At 34.3% G+C, this 20837-nt stretch overlaps 1 protein-coding gene across 3 annotated transcripts in view; it reads right to left on the bottom strand.

Annotated features, from left to right (window-relative positions):
* LOC113064410 (receptor-type tyrosine-protein phosphatase zeta) overlaps positions 1-20837 on the bottom strand; it is a 40266-nt gene that overhangs the window by 12109 nt on the left and 7320 nt on the right. For all 3 annotated transcript variants that reach the window (XM_026235253.1, XM_026235246.1, XM_026235235.1), the window contains exons 2-12: positions 15549-15614; positions 7683-7862; positions 7099-7250; positions 6433-6528; positions 6268-6334; positions 6017-6174; positions 3401-3551; positions 1822-2006; positions 1530-1656; positions 594-646; positions 16-502 (exon numbers count right to left, since the gene is read on the bottom strand). In XM_026235253.1, the coding sequence (XP_026091038.1) occupies positions 16-502; positions 594-646; positions 1530-1656; positions 1822-2006; positions 3401-3551; positions 6017-6174; positions 6268-6334; positions 6433-6528; positions 7099-7250; positions 7683-7862; positions 15549-15614 (1722 nt within the window). The remainder of the gene's footprint in view (positions 1-15; positions 503-593; positions 647-1529; positions 1657-1821; positions 2007-3400; positions 3552-6016; positions 6175-6267; positions 6335-6432; positions 6529-7098; positions 7251-7682; positions 7863-15548; positions 15615-20837) is intronic.

The following is a 20837-nucleotide window of genomic DNA, read 5'->3' as shown; positions in this document are numbered from 1 at the left end:
AAAAGCCGGTCTTACCGTTAAACAGGGGCTGAGTGGTCTGAGAAACGATCCTCATAGATGCTGTAAAGGCCAATCCAGTGCTGGCAGTGCTAGCATTAGCTGCTGCGCTTGTGTTTAATACAGGTTCAGTGGTGCTGCTTGAAGTGTGGGCCGTCATGGTTGAGGGTTCTTGGTCCTGATCCTGAGCTGGTGTGGTTTTTGTGCTGCTGTCCTCATAGTAGACGTCTGTGACCAGCATGTTGCCGTGAGGAGGCTGGCCGCCGTCCTCTGGAAGGAGTCTGTTCAGTGGTCGTCTGGTCTCGTTTCTGCTCTTGTTTTGGTCAGGTGACCATGATAGTGAAGACTCCTCTGTCATTTTCCGGCGGACTGTAACAGCAGTGGTTCTGAGCACGGGGAACAGGAAGCCTGGTTGGTCCTTTGCTGTGGTGATTGAGATGGAACTCCCGGAATCCCGGATGGGGTTTCGGCCGGGCGGAGATTTGGAAACAGGTGGAGATGTTTCCTGAGAACCAAACATGTCATGTTTTAATCAAGATGCTTATGATTCAGTTATTTATGATTTTGTTTCTGAAGGTAGATCATAAAAATCTTACCTCATTATAGTCCTCGGATTCTGTTAAGTCGCCAAAGGGATCAAGCTCATTTACTTCAAGATCAAAGAAAATATTGGTAAATTACTTATATAAATTAATATAATAAATATGTAAATAAATTGTACAATAAATTAATATTCACGCTAAACAAAAGGTTGAACAGCACACACAAAAAAATCAGTGTCATATTTTATCCCCCCAAAAATAAAAACAAAAATGTATAAAATTTTCATGACGATTAAGCATCCCCCCGCCCGAAAATTACAGAATTAATAATAATAATAATAATAATAATATAATTTTCATTATTAGTAGTATATTTATTGAAACAAATAAATTCTGTAAACAAATACTACCATGATGAATACTTGTATAATAATGATAATAATAACAACAAATTAATACAAATAAATAAATACAAATTATTATTATTATTATTATACATCAATAAATAAACTGTAAACAATTGCTACTATGATGAATACTAATATAATAATAATGACATTAATAATAATAATAATAATAATTATTATTATTATTATTATTATTATTATTATTATTATTATTATTATTATTATTATTATATTTAATACATTAATTCTGTAAAAAAACACTACCATGATTAATATATATCAATTATTTATTTATTTATTATTATTATTATTATTATTATTATTATTATTATTATTATTATTATTATTGAATGCTTTTTAAGGCACACTTGTAAAGTACAATTCTAACATACTACAATTCTTTTTTTTAATTATACTTTATATTTTTATTATGGAAATAATGCAATATCATTAATATAGAAAGATTTTTTCATCATTAATGTTATTATACATGCGCCTAACTGAAAATAATTGTCCTTTCGTAAACATTCTGATTTTGGTGTAAAATATGACGCAGGCATTTATGATATTTTTGTGAGATTACCAGGGTCTTCGAGAGGCATGTCCACAATAACCTGGTCACTCATTTTTCCCGTCAAGCCATTGGTGCAGAGCGCCACCACCTGGACAACATAGCTACTGTTCGCCAGCAGATGATGGATAATGGCTCCCTGGAAAAACAAGACAATATCAAACCATAACATCTGTTTCTAACCATCAGGACCAGTGTACCCTTGAACTATCAGCGATCGTTTCACAGCGCTGAGTGAGACGTCCCTACTGTGCTTCACTCATCACTGTTATATTAATCACTGCTGAAGTGTAAAAGCACTCACCACATCCTGGTCTCCGTCTGTGAGATACTGCTGTTTTGGTGGGTCTCTGCCCTGCAGTCTCTGGTAGGTGATGGAGTAGCGCTCTATGGTGGTGTCATATACGGCCCGCGGCCGTTCCCACGTCACCACCATCCCGGTGTAGTTCTGAGAGTCGGCCTGCACGTTCTGCGGCTCAGTGCTGCAAACTGAACACAACAAGAGATCCACACTGAGTTGTGTACACAGAGAAGAGTCTAGAGTGTCATTACTAAATTAAATAATATTATAATTAATAATAATAAAATCAATAAACAATATAGTTGCATTTTGTAAAATAGAATATTATTATATAATATTAAATTCAATTTCTTTTTCATACAATATAATTAAAATATTTAATATGAGTATAAAATATATACACATTATATATAATTCACTCTTTTTACTAAATTGTATAAAATATTTGTTAAAGCTGCGGTAGGTAACTTTTGACGCTCTAGCGGTTAATAAACAGAACTGCATGCGTCTTGCAGAAGAACATTGTAGCCGGAACTACTTCTCTCTGTTTATGTCTATGAAGAATCACAAAGGTACTGGGTTACTCCGCCGCGGTATCCCCGAAGCAATCTAAAATAGTCCGAATATAAACACTTATTATAGGTGCACCCTAGTCATTCAGGACAAGCCAAAAACACGGTTTGGAAAATGGATTCATGGTGTACTCACTTATTATATACATATTTCTACATTTTGAACACAAACAAAGTTACGGACCGCAGCTCTGATTGGTTGTTTTTTACCGGGAGCGATGGAGTTTCTGCAAATGGCAATAGGACCACTGGGAGGAGCCAGAGGAGCTTGATTTTTTCACAGATTATCTGTCTCATATTCTACTGTCAGGACATAATGACAGGTTTAACAAATATGTGAAAAACATATTTTTACAAAAGTTACCTACTGCAGCTTTAAATAACATCGAATAAATATATTCTTTATAGGCCTTTTATTTTTTAATAAAAATAAAAATGTAAAGAAGATAAATAAAGTAAAAATTGTTTAAAGATTATAGTTAAATTTTGACAAAATTATATATATTTATATGTGTGTGTGTGTGTGTGTGTGTGTTTTTAAATAAAATAAATTGTAAAAAAAATTACAATTTTTTTTATAAAACATAAATAGGATAAAAAAATATTCAATAAACATAAAATGTATTAAGAATATAAAAAAAAATCTTAAATTAGTAAACTAAACAAGGGAAAACAAGATCAAGCAATAAGACACTAGACAGTGTGTAATATTCTGAATATCCAGATGGAGAGCCTGAGAGAATATCATGTTATTGCAGAACAGTTAACTTCAGTCGAATAGCAATAATTTAGAAAACTGCTTCTCAATCAGCTCTGTCTGAAACAGAAATGGTGCATTTGTTTTCTTGGAAAAATGCCAAAGTAGGGTTACCTAGCAACAGGCATTCACTGCAGGGTTTTAAAAAGCAGAACGCATGTGTGTCCACGGTCAGAGGAGGAGGTCTGACCTCTCACTCCTCTATGATCATTATTTTATACCGTGTGTGTGTGTGTGTGTGTGGTTTGCATACTGGGTGCAGGAACTTCCTCTGTGCCGGTGTAGGACGAGAACACTTGTCCCATGAACTGCTGCTGTTGTTCTCTGTAGTTGTTCTGCAGGTAGTCGGTCAGCATGACGTATCCGGCCTGCTGTATGGTCATAACATCACAGAACACCTCCAGCTACAAACACACACCAAAACACGGGAGACGACCATGAGACCATCCAGTTGCAATAATTCCATATTGCAATAATAGAAACTTAAATAAATAATTAAGTATACAGAAGAAAAAAAAAGTTATTATTATTATTATTATTATTATTATTATTATTATTATTATTATTATTATTATTATAGTATAAGTGGCATTTCATAAAATATTTTAAATAATGAATAAAAAAATACATAAACTTTTTTCATACAACAATAGGATCATTATAAATTCTAAAAACAGTCAATATACATATAAAATATATACAATAATATACATAATTTAGTAAAATGTGTTAAAATTATCATTTTAAAAAAATATATTAAATATGAAACTACACATTTTTATTTTTCATAAAAAATAAATAGGATCAGTGAAAATGTAATCAAGAAACATAAAACATAAAAGAGACAAAAAAATATTGAAATTCATTAAAAAGTTGCAAAATAGTTCAAAATAATATTAAACAAATATTATATATTTATTTTTATTTTGCATAAAATATAAAGTAGGATCTATATAATCTACAAAACAAATATAGAAAGAAAGTTACATTTGTTAAAAAAAAAACATTTTACATAATACATACATACAATAATGGAACATAAATAAATGAACATAAATTATATAAAATAAAATAATCAGATACATAAGGAACAATGTACAGTTAGCTAATTAACACTTACTTTTGGATGATGACTGACTGACTGGACATAATCTCACTAGTTAGTTTAGTTTGACTATAGTAACTAGTGAGTTAGTATAGCCAATCAATCAATCAATACATATAGATTTTTTTTTGTGAAAGAAGACATTATACTGTGCAAGAAAAGCTTTATACAACAAATATCATTAAACAAAAATAAAACAGCAAGGATCAGAATTTGCTTTCACAACTAAGCATTACTATCAAGTTCATATATTTATATATTTTTTTATACTGATTGCATTTAAAGTGAAAATGAGATAAATGAGTGCATGAGTGAATTTATGCAGTTGCGGGTCAGTAACGAGATCAGACGACACGATGAACTAGCAGAGGTTTCATCAGCTTTACTTCAGCATCAAAATTTCATGCTCAAGAAACAGTCTGTGCTTAAAGTGGATCAGGCACGGGGCAAAGAAAAAATAGCAGCACACCCGCATGACAAAAAAACCTCCTCGCATCTGAAAACTGAGCTTTAAAGTGCAGCTGGATGAGAGAGGCAAAGTTTTGTTCGCTGACATCCAGAGCTTATCTCTGATCCACACGTCAGGCTGTGGCCAGCTGAAATATTAATGCACGCCTCTGTCTGCTAGAGAATAGCTTAAAGGGGCTGTCAGGGATGAATTCACCATGCTATATTTTTAGGAGAGAGGTTTCTCTCTCCCTCTGACACACACACACACACACACAATCATGCCAGTGGCTGCAATACTGACCCCAAACTCTTCTCACTTGGCCTGATCAATGGTTTAAAAGTTACCATAAATGTGATTGCAAATTTGAGCTGTTGGTGGCGCTAGAGAGTTTACATTAGAGACTCGAAATTTGATGTGGTTGATGTTCGTACTATTCTTTATCTGTGTGCCAAATTTGACAAATTCTTGCAAGCCTACTATGGCTTGCCATGGACTCAAATCCCGAAACCAAATAAGAAGCTGAAATACATCCTCAGAACCAGTTTGTCTACGCCATCAAATTCAATGATGAGTTAATATGAGAACAATTGCATCTATCAAAAAGATTTTAATACCCTATTCCAAGCATAGTCTGAAGATGATTTGTGACCTTTTTTGGGAAAATTGGATAAAAAGATTTGGTTTTGAAAAAGCCGGATTTTTGAAAAATTCTACATTTTCTTGATGGAAAATGACATTTTAGGATGCAATCAAATCGTACTGAGTGAAGGAATCTGAAGCTCTTCTAGCTCTTATGGCTCAAGTGATATTAGCATAAATACGAGTGCAAATTTGAGCCATTGCTGGCACTACAGGGTTTTAGTTAAAGAATCTACATTTGGTGGTATTACTATCCAGGCTTCCTCTATTTGTGTGCCAATTTTCATAACTTTCTCCCAAGCTGTTCTGTGGGTTTCCATAGACTCAATAACAGAAGAGGGAACGAATGCTGAAGAAGAAAATCGACCCAGCTTGGTTTGATCTATTAAAAAAACCTTTTAACAACAGTTTGCCAGCACGGTGTGAAGATGATCTGAGCCAGTTTTGGTGAAGACTGCGTTTTGTTTCTGTGTTATGTTTCCAGCCCTTTCGGTTCAAGTTATAAGCATGAGTTCAAATTTGAGTTTTTGGTGGAGCTAGAGAGTTTGAGTTAGAGAATCCAAATGTATTGTGCTTCATTTTCAGACTATTCTCTATCTATGTGCCAAATTTCATAACTTTCCATCAAGTGGTTCTATGGGCTGTTCTATGAGAAGAATAATGTATGTCCTGACCTGTGTTTCTGAGATGGAGACTGTGTTTTTAAACACGATCCACTCCACGTTCTCGGAGCAGGGCGGCGCGGTGAGGGAGCCGTTGTACATGAAGTATTTTTCGGTGGACTGAGGAAGCAGAGCCAGCAGAGAAAACGCTTCCAGAGGGTTGCTTTTACCTTCAATACAAGCATGTTTGTGTTTTTCTTATTGCAGTTGGAAATAATGAAAAGTTTGTGGATGTAATCTTAAAAAAAAAAAAAAAGATTTACCAAATCGGCTCACACTGTTTACTCCTTCAATGATGGCTGCATAGTCCTGGTTGTCTTCAATACTGGCCTAAACAATTTGATAAAATTATGATAAAAGGGTTGCAGATATGAGTTAATATACAGATGTGTTTGTGTTTTTTATGGTTCGCAGGATGAAAATGTCACCTCAAAAAGGACAGCTACAGCAGTAAGCTTTCCTCCGCTACTTATCGCCTCGTCGATGGATTCAAACTCCTCGTCATCAAAACAATAGATCTGCATCTGTGAGAGAGAAACAACTGCAGTTCATTTCATTTTTTGAATGAATTTTGCTTAGAGTCAACATAAAATCACAAAACCACATTTTTACCCACTAAATTACCTTTTTTTCTTTTCTTTTTTTTTGCTGGAAATTCAATGAATGGAAGATATTTAATTTATTTTTCATTGTGTTTAATTATATACCCCAGTAATGGGATATATTATGATATATTAAATACTTGGAAAGGAAGTTTTTTTTTTTTTTTTATTATTATTATTATTTTATACTTTTTTTGCTGGAAATACAGTGAATGGACAGTATTGAAGAAGAAAAAGAAGAAGAAAAAGAACGCCAATGGATACATCACACCTTCGGTGCCTTGCCCCTAACAATAATAATAATTCTGAAATTCAAACATTAAATTCTATAACATTTCAATTAAATTCCTCCCAGAATATTCTCCACTGAATACTGTTACACTCAATTATGTCACATTATTATGAATATTAAATACATCGATGCATTACCATCATTATTTTCAGTCTTACAGAGAGTGATTTATGGCGATTCAGACGTGTGTTGAACTTTACCTCCAGGGGGAACCTGTTTCCATTCAGACTGTGTTCAGATCCGTCTGAAGTGGCGTTACATCGGCCCCAATGGAACGTGATCCTGCCCACTTTAAACCTGGATCTGAGCCCACCTCCGCTTATGAAGTACTGACCGTTCAGACTGATTATCACTGAGAAACACGATACACACACACAAACTCAAGGACCGCTTGACGCGTAATTGTGCTCTTCTTTCAGCATGCCTAATTGCTCATATTTCATATTTCATCGCTGATAAAAGATTCATTTTAAGCTTTGCCTTTTGTGCTTGAATAATCCCTCACTCTCCCGGTGTCAAATCAGAACAAAAGATTCAGCACCAGCTTTTCTTCTGCGCTCCTGTAAAAGCACAGACCCTCTAAAAGACGGCCAGCTAACATTCACAGGTATGAGAAAGAAACACCAGAAGATTTGATTCTTCAGCAGCGTCTGCAGCCGATTAATCTCAGGTTGTAATTGCATTCATCGCAGGCCATCGCTGTGGGGAGTGCTGGTTAAAAGAGGGATTTCAAATGCCAGACACGTTTCATCTGCACTAGATTACATATGGGAACACCACAGACCTGTTTTGCCGTCGTTGGTGATGGTGGTGGATTCAGTGGTTGGTTGATCCCAGTTCTCCAGCTGCAGATTCTGGTACTGAACCCTGACCTGCGTGAACTCCTCACTGATGTCAATAGGAGACTGTCTGGCATTGCCACACACCGGATATTTCTTTCCCCAGTGCTTCTGGTTCAGGGCCCCTGTGAAGAATAAAGGTGAATATTCTAATCTTAATAACTGCATACACTTTTATCCAAAGCTACTTAGAAAAGCAATTTGTCAGACATCAATCTTGAAGCAAATCAGGTAAAGATATGCAGTGTTAATTAATGCACCGAATATTGACCAGAATTTATGTTGACTTTTAGGTAATATATTATATATATATATATATATATATATATATATATATATATATATATATATATATATATATATATATATATATATATATATATATATATATATTAAATAGTATTAAAATAGTATAAATATTAATAATATTTTATTTAAAATGTTTATATTATTTTAAACATTATATTTTTAAAAAGATATTAGATTTCTCATAAAGATTTAAAAACTGTCGTTCATACTTTTATATTTATTTTATGTATTTTATTAAAGCATGTGCCTTGGATTCAGTGCTTTTTCTAAAACATTGTGGTTCAGATTTGTGTTTTAAAATGTCCTCTATCTTTTCTGCCTAAAATGTTCTGATTTCTTTATTGTGCACTACAAATAAAAAGGCCAAAAATGTAAACCAATGGCATATGGCGGCGAACTGAAGCACATGGTATGGCATATGAAGAGTCAGTGCTGATCAGAGCAGAATAATGCCACTTGCAGTGACGTTGAACACATAAACCGAGTGCTATGATATATCACACTGACTTCAGCAGATGATAAACTCACAGAGCAGATGGCAACGGGTCACACATCACTGAACACACACACACAAACATAAACACAGCTGATTAAAAGTGCCCCCGAGGACGTGTCTTTAAGAAGCTCGATCTGAATTATCAGCTCTAATTTTCCCTGGAAGGACGATTAGCGTGTATATTTTCACAGTGATTTCACTTTCAGCTCCTGGGTGGCAATTCTTCACCCTCTTAAGCTGCAACATAATTAATACGTCCCTAACAGGCTATACAGGATCACGTCCACCATGTGAGGACAGCAGAACCACATCCGCAAGCTACTTAATATCGACAAACGTTGGCCATTAGCCTGATTGATGGAGCCACATTCAACAGGAACACAGTGTTTTGAGCTATGAGTCTGTCAGGATACAGCAGTGCGCATCTGGATCCAGCAGACACACAATATGGCAAGCTATTTTAACATTTAATCCTTAAAATGTACTAGCATTTATTTTCACACTACTAGTACTTATTTCTTAGCCAGTAAGGACTAATGATTATTTGTAAATACTAGTGCTTATTCATTAGCTGCTTATTCTTTAGCCTTTTAGCATTTATTCATTAGCTATTAGCACTTATACTGTAGATACTGATGCTTATTCTTAATCTACTAGATTAAGCTCTACTAGAGCTTAATGTTTAGATAATGGCACTTATTCATTAACTACTAACACTTATTATTTAGCTACTGATACTTATTTAGTTAGTGATGCTTATTCTTTAGCTACTGACGCCTATTAATTGACTACTGACACTTTTTCTTTAGCTACTGATGCTTATTTAGTTAGTGGCATTTGTTCTTTAGCATCTGATGCTTATTCATTAACTACTAATGTTTATTCTTTAGCACTGTTGGGAACGTTACTTTAAAAAAGTAATTAGTTATAGTTACTCACTACTTGTTCCAAAAAGTAACTGAGTTAGTAACTGAATTACTTATTAATAAAAGGAACCCGTTACCAGGGAAAGTAACTATTTGCGTTACTGTAAAAAAAAATAAAAAAAAAGTTGCTATATGTCAAAGAATTATTTTTTTTTATTTTTTTTTTTTGGAGCAGTTTTCACAAGTCAGTTAAAATGAATAGAACAGACAGGTGTTCGTACATAACTTTCAATATTTATTGCACGTCAACAGACAGCAAGAGTTTTATCATGCACTTCCAAGTATTATCTTTGTAAGAAAAGTGTTTTTTGCCACTAGCTTTGTAGATGCGTGTGTCACATATTACATGTACACATTACATGCACGTTCTTGCCTTTGAACACAATGAATTTGAAATAGTGCTTATATCTCCACCTTGAAAATGCCAACTTTTCATCAGATTGCTGCCGACTCGCCATCTCTGCTGCTGCTGCTGTCGGGTGCGTGTGTGTTTGACGCCGCTGGTGTAAAAACACTGGCTCTGATTGGCTACCATGAAACACATGACTCTGCCTTAGCCAATCATAATCACTTATCTTGATATTAACCCAAGATAGTGAGCCAGGGGTGCATTCGGATTACATAGTTTATTAAATCAATGCATAGTAACGCGCCACATTTAACGTCCAGTAATGTTAACGCGTTATAACGACGGGAAAAGTAATTAGTTAGATTACCCCGTTACTGAAAAAATAACGTTGTTACCTGAGACTTACTTGGTTATTAATGTTTATTCTTTAGCTACTGACGCGTATTCATTAACTACTGATGCTTATTTAATTAGTGACGTTTGTTATTTAGCTATTGATGCTTATTCTTTAGCTAATAATGTTTATTCTTTAAATACTAGCATTTACTCTTTAGCTACTGCCACCTCTTCTATAGTTCAATCAGGACCACTTCCGTCAAGTATATTTAATGACAATTATAATTGCATACAGTTAGTGTTGGCGGTATGGTTATGTTGTGGGCAACACTCCACACGCCTGTCCATGCAGCCATGCTTGGACAGAGCGGGGAAAGCAGCAAGACAAACCCCCCTGGGGTACAGAACAGAACCATAAGCATACATAATTACAATTCTCAATTACATGAGTTGTAAACAAAATGTCATGGAGACTGATTCCAATGAAGACACTGTAAAGAAAGAACAAATTAGAGCAGATTGCAGGTTCAGTTGGTGGAGTTGGGGTTGGAGGAGGGAGTTAATTGCAAGCAGCAATGCGATGGAGAGACACTGAATAATGGGAATTTATATAGACCGCAGGAGATAGGTGTCAAGACTGGATTGGTACATGTCAAGAACAGCTGACTGTCAGCTGATGCAAGCATGACTTACGTGACCTGACTGAACTAACGCGATGCTCGATTTTATTCATCAGCTTCTAGCGGTTGTTCATTAGCTACTAGCTCATATTCTTTGGCTTATACCTTTGAATTATTTAGCTACTAGCATGTATCCTTTAGCTACTCCTTGCTAATTAGCTAATAGTGATTCTTCATTAGTGAGTGGTGCTAAGCTACTAGTGCATATTCTTTAGCTACTAATGTTGATTTATCCCTCGTGAAAATTAACCATGGTTTTATTATAGCAAAAGTGCAGTAACCATGTTTTTTGGCAGACTGAACACCCATTTGTATAACCACAGTTTTACCACAAATACCATTGTTAAACTATATGGTTAATGTAGCAATTGGTTAATTTGAGTTTACAATGGTTTAACTACATTTCTTAAGGGATTAGCTACTAGTGCTTAATCATCAGACATTAGCGTTGACCTTTCCTATTCCTGATTCATTAGCTACTAGTGTTTATTCTTTTGCAATTAGCACTTATTTATTTATTAGAACTTAATTTCATAAAACTATAGATATCAGTTATCAGTACCTATTCATTATGATACTACAACGTTTTAATTAGAAATTTATTAGCATGAAAATGCACGCTAGAAAATTTCGAGGATTAAAATGGCTTGCCACACCAAACACACACACACACACACACACACACACACACACACACACACATGGATACGCTGTAATCAAAGAGAAGCGCTGCTGCTATGGTAACCGCTAGTCTGCGGATGTGGCATAAACGTAGAGCCTGAAGTAATTTCAAGGATTTTGAGACCTCTGGGCTGCTCTGACATTTTGAATATTTCTATTTTTCTAACAGCATGTAAGGTCAGATCGCTCACAATCGAAGGCTGCAGTAACAGGTAGGATGTGCTTTGGCCTTTGAAGCGATCTGCAGAATTATGGCGCATGGGAACAAACGTGAGAACGATCACAGACGGGAACGGTTATTGCAGATTCCTCTCCCTCCATAATGACACCTGATCCACACTGACATTCAGTCTGATTAAACCAGCCAATTATCCACAACAGTCTCCACGCAAGAAAGTCGGCAAAGGAGCAGTAAATCAAACAACCCGTGTGAATGTCTGTGGACTCATAAAGGAGCAACTATTCACAAAACCACACCTTCTCTGAAGGTCAGTAGTAAAATCGTAGGAAACAATACAATTAAAAAAAAAAATAATAGTGTACTATTTAAATAGTTTAACAAATAAATGGCAATAATTAATTAAGTTTAAAATGCAAATAATTATTTATATAAATATAAATATATACAATTAAATAAATAAGTTAATAATAATAACCAATATTTATTGTATCAATATTAAATATATTTGTATAAAATTATAATTAATATAATAATACAGATAATATTATATATAATATTTTAGATTTAGTTTAAAAATTGCATTTTAAACGTATTATATATAATATTATTTGTATTATTATATTAATAAAAATACAATAAATATTGGTTATTATTATTAACTTATATATTTAATTGTATATATTTATATTTCATTTTATAAAAGTAAAACTGTTTGTAGTAGAAACCAGTGTGTTCTTAAATAAGATAACAGATTAAAATAATATGATAATACACATCAATTGTCAATATCAAGCAGCAAAACTAACTGTTTTGTACAGCTAAAACTAGCTGGACGCAAATTAGACCAGAAGCTCCACCCATAGAATTAACAAATGGCGACACCCATTTTTACGTAAGGAAAAAGGTGGAGGATAGGATGTAGCTTGAATGTGAGTAACTTGTGGAATCAGTTCAATGGCAACTAAGCTTGTGTACACCATAGAGCAATGCAATCGATGAGTAATTTACACATCAACACAACATTTCCCTAGTTGCTCTAGAGAAACATATGTATTTATATATACATCACGCCTTCAGTAAAATCATGAGCAGTAAAACTGAGGTGCTGCTGAGGACGGAGGCGGCAGGTTATCAGAGCATTCATATGATTAGAGGAAAGAGCGGCAGCCCCCGCAGCAGATGGAGACAGGAATCACACACCCCTGGGCTCTGGAAAACAGTCTCGACGGGAGACTGACATGCTACAGTAACTCATGATCATGTAAGAACTCCATCCCCAAACCAAACCTTCACTGCCTACATAGACAGCTGCATGCAGATTCAAACTGAGCCTCATAAATGACTGATTTGAAACACTCCACATCAGCACACAACTATAAGATGAAATATTTATTATACAGTATAGATCGGTACATATTACATATGTTTTTCCCCATCACAAGGCATTCTGGGATTTGCTTTTCCCGTGAAATGTGAAAACTTTAAAGGCTATACTGTAAAAAAAAAAAAAAAAAGACATTTCACATTTAATTCAAGCATTACCTGCCCGTTCTTTGCTAATTTTACTTGCCATTTCTAAAATATTTTAGTATTTCTTACTTAAATATTTAAATATGTTTAAATGACGTACACAATTTTATTTAAAAAAAATATATAATCATTTTATAAGATATAATATAAAGTTAATATAAAGTTTCAATTTCTTTATAAATATACAATATTAAATACGATATTCTAATATTAGGTATGAATGTATTAATATTACATATATTTCTTTAGAATTATATTTTAAATGAAATTGATATATTGTACACTATATATTATATAATATTCATATATTAAATATTTCAACGAACAAATTTGCTAGTCATTTCTTAATGAAAATTTATGACATTAATTTATTTAAATATTAACATATATTAATAACAGATTTATATTAGTTCTAATATAAATCAAATTTAGTTTTAGATATAGAAGATGAATAGTAAATTAGGAAATATTCATATATTTCATATTTTAAATGTTTACTAGCAATTTCTTAATTAAAATCTGCAACATTTATTATTTATTTATTAATATATATATATATATATATATATATATATATATATAAATTAGGTGTAATTAGAAAATATTTCTGTAATTTTCACCCTAAAAGCTATCTGGACTGTTACATTACAGTTCCCACAGTAATAGATGCTAATACGGATTAGAAGTGAAGAAAAGGGAAAAAATGAAGTTTGTTAGTGAGGATCTGGAGAGAAAAACAACATACTGTGGAATAATTCATGGGATATTGCTCATTTAACCGGGTAACCAGACTGGAAGAACACAGTATCAGTTGATTTTTAATTCACAATTAGTGCATAATAAAAAGACCAATAAAACAAACAAAAAACAGACATTTCCCACACATCAGGAGGGAATCTGAAGCATTACAGAGTCACCGTGTGACTGTCAGCTGAACAAATTAGCATTCAAGCTTGACTACTATTGTTTGTGAAGAGAGAGGTTTACTGAAACAATCCGAGTTAAAACAGAGGAACGTGTTTCGCTCTCTTTCTCCACAGGTCTGTGCTGGGCCTCACAATCAAGAGTCTTCTTTCACATGTTAATTCATTTAGTTTCGACTCACTGAACACACACACACACACAGAGTCTGTATCCTACAAGTTTTCACAAGACAGTAAGGTTTGTCTTGATGCAGACTCGTAGTGGTTTTAACATGACAGCAGTGATTATCTTATGGAGTGTGTGGCTGCTTTATAAATAAAAAGTGACTAAAAGAAAAAAAAAGTTACACTTTAACTATTTTAAATATGATCTAAACCACGCAGCTATGGAGTACCATAGTACTAGATGAAATATTTAAATAAATCTATTTTTATAATATATATATGTATATATATATATATATATATATATATATATATATATATATATATATATATATAAATCATTTAAACTTTTTTCTTTATGATGATTATTATTATTATTATTTAAATATCTATAATTTTATATGTATTTACATTCATTACACATATTGTAATAAAATAAATAAATAAATAAAAAACAAATTTTGCCAGAATTCCTTGAAATTCTTTTTTATTTTTTTTATTTTTTTATACATCTTTGTTATAAACTACAGGTTATTGTTGAAACACATCTATGAATTTAATTTAAATTAAATATATTTGATTAAAATTATATTTTAATTATATATTTAAATATATACAATAATATATTCATATATTGTTTATTATACATATTGTAGAGGTCTCAGATTTCCTTGTCAAATTGTTTTTTTTTAAATCTTATTATTAAGATGCACATCTAAAAGTTATTTAATTTTCATCAGTCACTGTCCCATCTGGAAACGTAACGTCACATTTGTTTTGATGGTTTTCCCATCAGTGAGTAACTCAGTTTTGGTCCCTTTTCCAGGTAAGAGAATGACTGTACATTTTAAACATTCAGCTTTTCTACTGAATACTGAAACTTAAAAAAAGATTAATTACATTTAAAAAAAACTTCTAATAGTCTTGGACTAAAAGTCACAAAAAAAAGTGTCCTCTGGTCTGATTTCAAAGCCCTCCAACAATCCTGAATGTCACTTACTCTTTTGAAAGTCTTAAGTGTCTTAAAGTGTCTCAGACTTTCAGCTAATCTCCAGCACCGGCGGGTCAGCGGGCGACTCTAATGGAGAGCGGACATTGATCCCTCTGCTAGCGTATCCCTGTCTCTCGCTCACAGGAGAAAGGCTTTCTGAGGCGTTTGGGTTGGAGCCAGTGCTGTGCCAGACTGGAGTCTGCTGAGACGCACACAATAAGAGCATTTGTTCAGCTCAACCCACCTGTGTAAGACCAGTCGACGTCCTCGGCGAGTCTGCGCTGACCTCTCAGGTACGACACGGCCAGATCTGGAAGAGAGAGATTCAGAGAAACCACGAAATAAAACAACAGTCTTCAGTGCTTGAGTCAAATCATTACACTAATTATTTGTAGATTGTCAGGTTTCACCATTGAAACAAATGCTTTGATACATAATCTATAGTGGGGTGTTGCTATGAGGTTGTTAAAGTTTTCTAAAAGAAATATACAGTGCATTGTAATGTTGTTGCTTATATATAATGCATTACTGGGTTATAGTTTTAAACTGATGTCATCAGACTAAAGCGGTCTTTTTGACTCAGATGCGGTATAAATATCTGTAAATGAAAGTGTGATGAGGGAAAGGTCATTATTATCACAGTAGAACAGACTGAGCGGGTGTTTTCCAGCACATTACTGTCTGAAAAGTGTGTGTGTGTGTGTGAGGACACCTGTCAGACACATCAAAACACACACGTGTCACTGCTGTAGGAGAGAAAGTTGAGATAAAAAGGCCACATGAGCTCAAACACACACACACACCGTTGCCATAACCTCTGAGAAACAACAACGTCAAATATTTTGATGGGACTTAAAGGAATAGTTTACACCAAAACTCCTGAAACTGCATGTGCCAGACTGTAACCAACTAAACTAGACACAAAGTCCAAGAGTCAGTGCAATGGATCAGATGTAGAATGTCCTTCCAAGAGATCAGGCCGAGCTGCAAACCACCGAAGCATGTAAGAATCAGTTAAAGAGCATTTTAGCATTTTAACAGTCTGACCCTCTGACCTGACAGCACTGACCCGTCCCGTGTGTAATACGGCCGGTCCCGTCCCTGCCTCTCAGAGCCCATTACTCAGTGAATGATGACCGAGAGCCGCTGCCACAATAGAGCCTTTGAAGACGCTTGCCACAGAACAGCCATTATTACCAACAACAGTCAGACACAAGTTTTCACAAAAACAAGCACCTCTGTGGTCCTCAGTTATTCCCAAGAAAACAGTAGAATTTTGTAAATATGCATTACAACATTATGCATTTAAAAAAATTATATACATTACTATAAATTATTTTAGCATAATAATAAATGCATATTTGTATACAATTTCATAAAAATTGTTGTTTATTAAAATTGTCTTATTATAAATATAAAAATTATATATACAGTATATATGTGTGTGTGTGTGTGTGTGTGTGTGTGTGTGTGTGTGTGCTCTTGTTTTTGTGACATATCAGGACACAACTCTGTATAATGACATGGGTATGACACAGGTATTACAAGGAGAGGGTTCTTATGAGGACATAACCCATGTCCCCATTTTTCAAAATGCTTATAAATCATACAGAAGGAGTTTTTTTGAGGAAGTAAAAATGCACAAAGTTTCCTGTGAGGGTAAGGTTTAGGTGTAGGGTTGGTGTAGGGCCATAGAATATACAGTTTGTCCAGTATAAAAACCATTACACCTATGGGATGAACCCACTTTTCACAAAAACAAACATTTAATATTTATATATATTATCATTTATTTGTTTTGTGCAATTTAAAACTGCTACAAGGTTGTTTGAGGGTTGAAGACTAGTGCAAAAATGAGCTAGGGACTCTCACTGCACCACGCCACATTATTAACATCCACTATTCTTGTGGTAAAACATGGTAAAACACCCATTTGTTTAGGACCTTTCCTTTTTAAAAATAGGCTTTGTGTTTGACGGCTGTGTGGAGTAAATCCCAGTTGGCCGAGTGATGAAACCGCGAGTGGAAGAAGCTCTCGCGCTCGTCCCGATTCACAGGAACAGTATCATACAGCGACCTGTGCTCCACTAAAGCTGCTGAGCTTCTTTGGCTCGGCTCCATTTCACAGGCACCGAGAGAAAAGCCTGCGGCAAATTAGATTAAAATTGCTCACAGTTTGATGTTAATGAGTCTATCACCGATAAAACAAGCCCTTCACTGGACCCCTCTCACATTCTCTCACATTCTCTCAAAAGAAACACAGCCGGGGATTTGCTTCCATTTTCCAGATAAACAAAAAGCATTATATGAGAGATTTCTAAACAAGCAGCAGTAGATGTAGCCTGTGTGCACCGCGCATCCGAATTACAGTCATTATGAGAGTCAGCCCGGGAAATTATGGTTCTATGGAAACACTCAATGCTAAAATCATTTTGATCTGTGAGTGATCACAAGATAATAATCAATATATTTAAAAGCAAGCATATGTTTAATTAAAATAAATATATTTCATAATAAGATATTTACATTTATTTTAGATATTTAAATAATGTTCTCTTGAGTTTAAATCAATATATTTCAAGTAATCATTTCATATAATAATCAATATATTTAGAAGCAATTTAAGCAAATAAATTTTAATTAAAGTAGCAATATTTAATAAATATTATAAAATAATAAAAAACAAATATATAAATAAATATCTTCTCTATACATTCAATATATTGCAAGTAATAATTTTATATAATAATAAAAACAACAACAACAAAATGTTTACATATGTTTATAAAGGAATATAGAAGTTGCTTTAAAAATGTAATTAAAATATGAATTAATATGTAATAATTTAATGCAATAATAATGATAATAACGTGCAGTTAGTATTAAAATAAAATATAAAAATGCTTACATGAGTGGAATTGGCTTTCAAAATTGTCTCAAAATATTTTATGTCATCATTTCTAACAATAATATTCACATATGATTATTATTAAATTGGAATAGAAATTGGTTACATGATTGTGAATTGCTCTCTATTCAAAATTGTATATAATAATTAAGTATATATTAAAACTAACAATAACAACAACAACAAAAATACTAAATGATTACATGAGTGGAAGCTGCTCTCAAAATTGAATCAATATAGAATGTATGAATTTTTATAATAATAAGATTAATATAGAATGGTTACATATGTAGAGGTTGCTTCTTAGCTGTCTACACACTTTCCAACTCTACTCTGAACCTACACTTTAAGTGCAAAGTTTTGTGAGTTTGTTGAAGGCGAGCTGTCAGGCAGGCAGGAGTTGTTTACTACAGTCGCTCGACTGGGAAACACTCTCTGCATGTGTCTGGTTCACGCAGGAAATGGATGGGGGAGGAATCGTAAGCATCCTCTGCCCTCTGTCAACGTCTCCAGAGTCATTCAAATACATAAGAGGATTAGAAAAGTCTCGGGGAAGCCGGCCAGAACGTCGTGTTTCTAACTCAAGAACAAAAACACGAGTCCCCCTCCTCACCCCATCACTAAATAACTTCCGTCGCCTGGCTGAAACGCAGCCTGTGAACCGTGTGTCTGTCCATGCTCTCATATGATGGAGAACACCTGTCTGACGCTGACAGGAGTCATGGCCTGAATTCACACCACACACTTGTTCAGATTGACAGCTAATTGAATTATGACATGTGTTCCCAAAGGTGCAGATTATATTTGGATCCCCAAGGTCAAGTGTTGGAAAACCGCCAGTTGAGACATAATTGAAGACAGAAGAAATGTTAAAGCTTTGCTATAATAGGAACACATTTAAGGAAATATAACATCCTGAAATATAATCCATCCGAATTTATAGATGACAATTCACACATAGATGAAAATTCGGTCATCATTTGTTCACTCAGACAGTAGATGGTAGCCATTGACTTCCATAGTATGGATACTGTAGAAGGCAATGGCAATTCTTTAGAGTTTTAGAACAACTCGAGTAAATGATGACCATGATGATAATTCTTTCATCATTTACTCACTGTCATGTTGTTCCAAACCTGAATGACTTCCTTTGGAGCAAAGTCCAAAACCCAAATAAAATAAAATAATTCTAAAATAAAATAAAATAACAATTTAAAACTAAAATACAACAAAACAAGTTAAAATAAATAAATAAATCCTAAAAATAAAATATAAAGTAAATAAAAATTCACATCTTCAGATGCAGTCACATTTGCAGTTTTTTTCTGCAAAATCCAGTCATTTCAATACCCGTGTGATTGGGAATTTTTCATGAGGGTGAAAGTTTTCCACGCACAGATTCAAATTTAAGATGTAGTCACATTGGTGACATTTTAACAAAAATTGTTTGCAAAAAGGGTCCATTGTCCATTGTCAATAATAGTGTAGAGATGCATGAAATATGACACACACAGAAGTCACTTCCAAACCAAGCAGCTTTCTGTTGGTCAGTGTGTAGAATTCACACGATCAGCTTGAAAATCTTTTTCAAGCTAACAGGCTAAACTCCAGAATGCACTGATTCCTGCTGAAATTACTGGATTATTCCTGTAGAATTTTAATTAAAAAAATGTGACCACAATTTTAGCGCACTTTTACTTTTTAGAACGTTGCTGTGTGGATGCTACAATGTTTTTGCTGCAATGTTTTTAGAACATTGCTGTGTGGTTGCTGCAATGTTTTTAGAACGTTGCTGTGTGGTTGCTGCAATGTTTTTAGAACGTTGCTGTGTGGTTGCTACAATGTTTTTGCTGTAATGTTTTTAGAACGTTGCTGTGTGGTTGCTACAATGTTTTTGCTGCAATGTTTTTAGAACATTGCTGTGTGGTTGCTAGGATGTTTTTAGAACGTTGCTGTGTGGTTGCTACAATGTTTTTGCTGCAATGTTTTTAGAACGTTGCTGTGTGGTTGCTACAATGTTTTCAGAACGTTGCTGTGTGTTTGCTGCAATGTTTTTAGAACGTTGCTGTGTGGTTGCTGCAATGTTTTTGCTGCAATGTTTTTAGAACGTTGCTGTGTGTTTGCTGCAATGTTTTTAGAACGTTGCTGTGTGTTTGCTGCAATGTTTTTAGAACGTTGCTGCGTGTTTGCTACAATGTTTTTAGAATGTTGCTGTGTGGTTGCTGCAATGTTTTTAGAACGTTGCTGTGTGGTTGCTACAATGTTTTTGCCGCAATGTTTTTAGAATGTTGCTGTGTGGTTGCTACAATGTTTTTAGAACGTTGCTGTGTGGTTGCTAGGATGTTTTTATTTGTTTTGTTGGTGCTGTTGAGATCCTCCTAAAGCGAGGGGCTCCTGCAGTATGTGACGGTGCATGAGTGCAGCAGGCTGTGGCAGCTGTTGCTGCAGGGTCAGGGGGAAAGTGACATGCGGTCCGCGTGAGAACACACCGACTGCAGCTGAAGGTAGTAATGCTAGTTAACAGCTGGGGTTTATACCTTCCCTGACACACTCTAACACTGCCCTGCCTCCAAGATTCCCATCAACCACCAAATTCACTATTACAGCTTTTAGGAAATGAATTTG

Source organism: Carassius auratus, chromosome 4 (assembly GCF_003368295.1).
Source record: "Carassius auratus strain Wakin chromosome 4, ASM336829v1, whole genome shotgun sequence".
Classification (NCBI taxonomy): Eukaryota; Metazoa; Chordata; class Actinopteri; order Cypriniformes; family Cyprinidae; genus Carassius; species Carassius auratus.
This window is presented reverse-complemented; position numbering and strand designations above follow the sequence as displayed.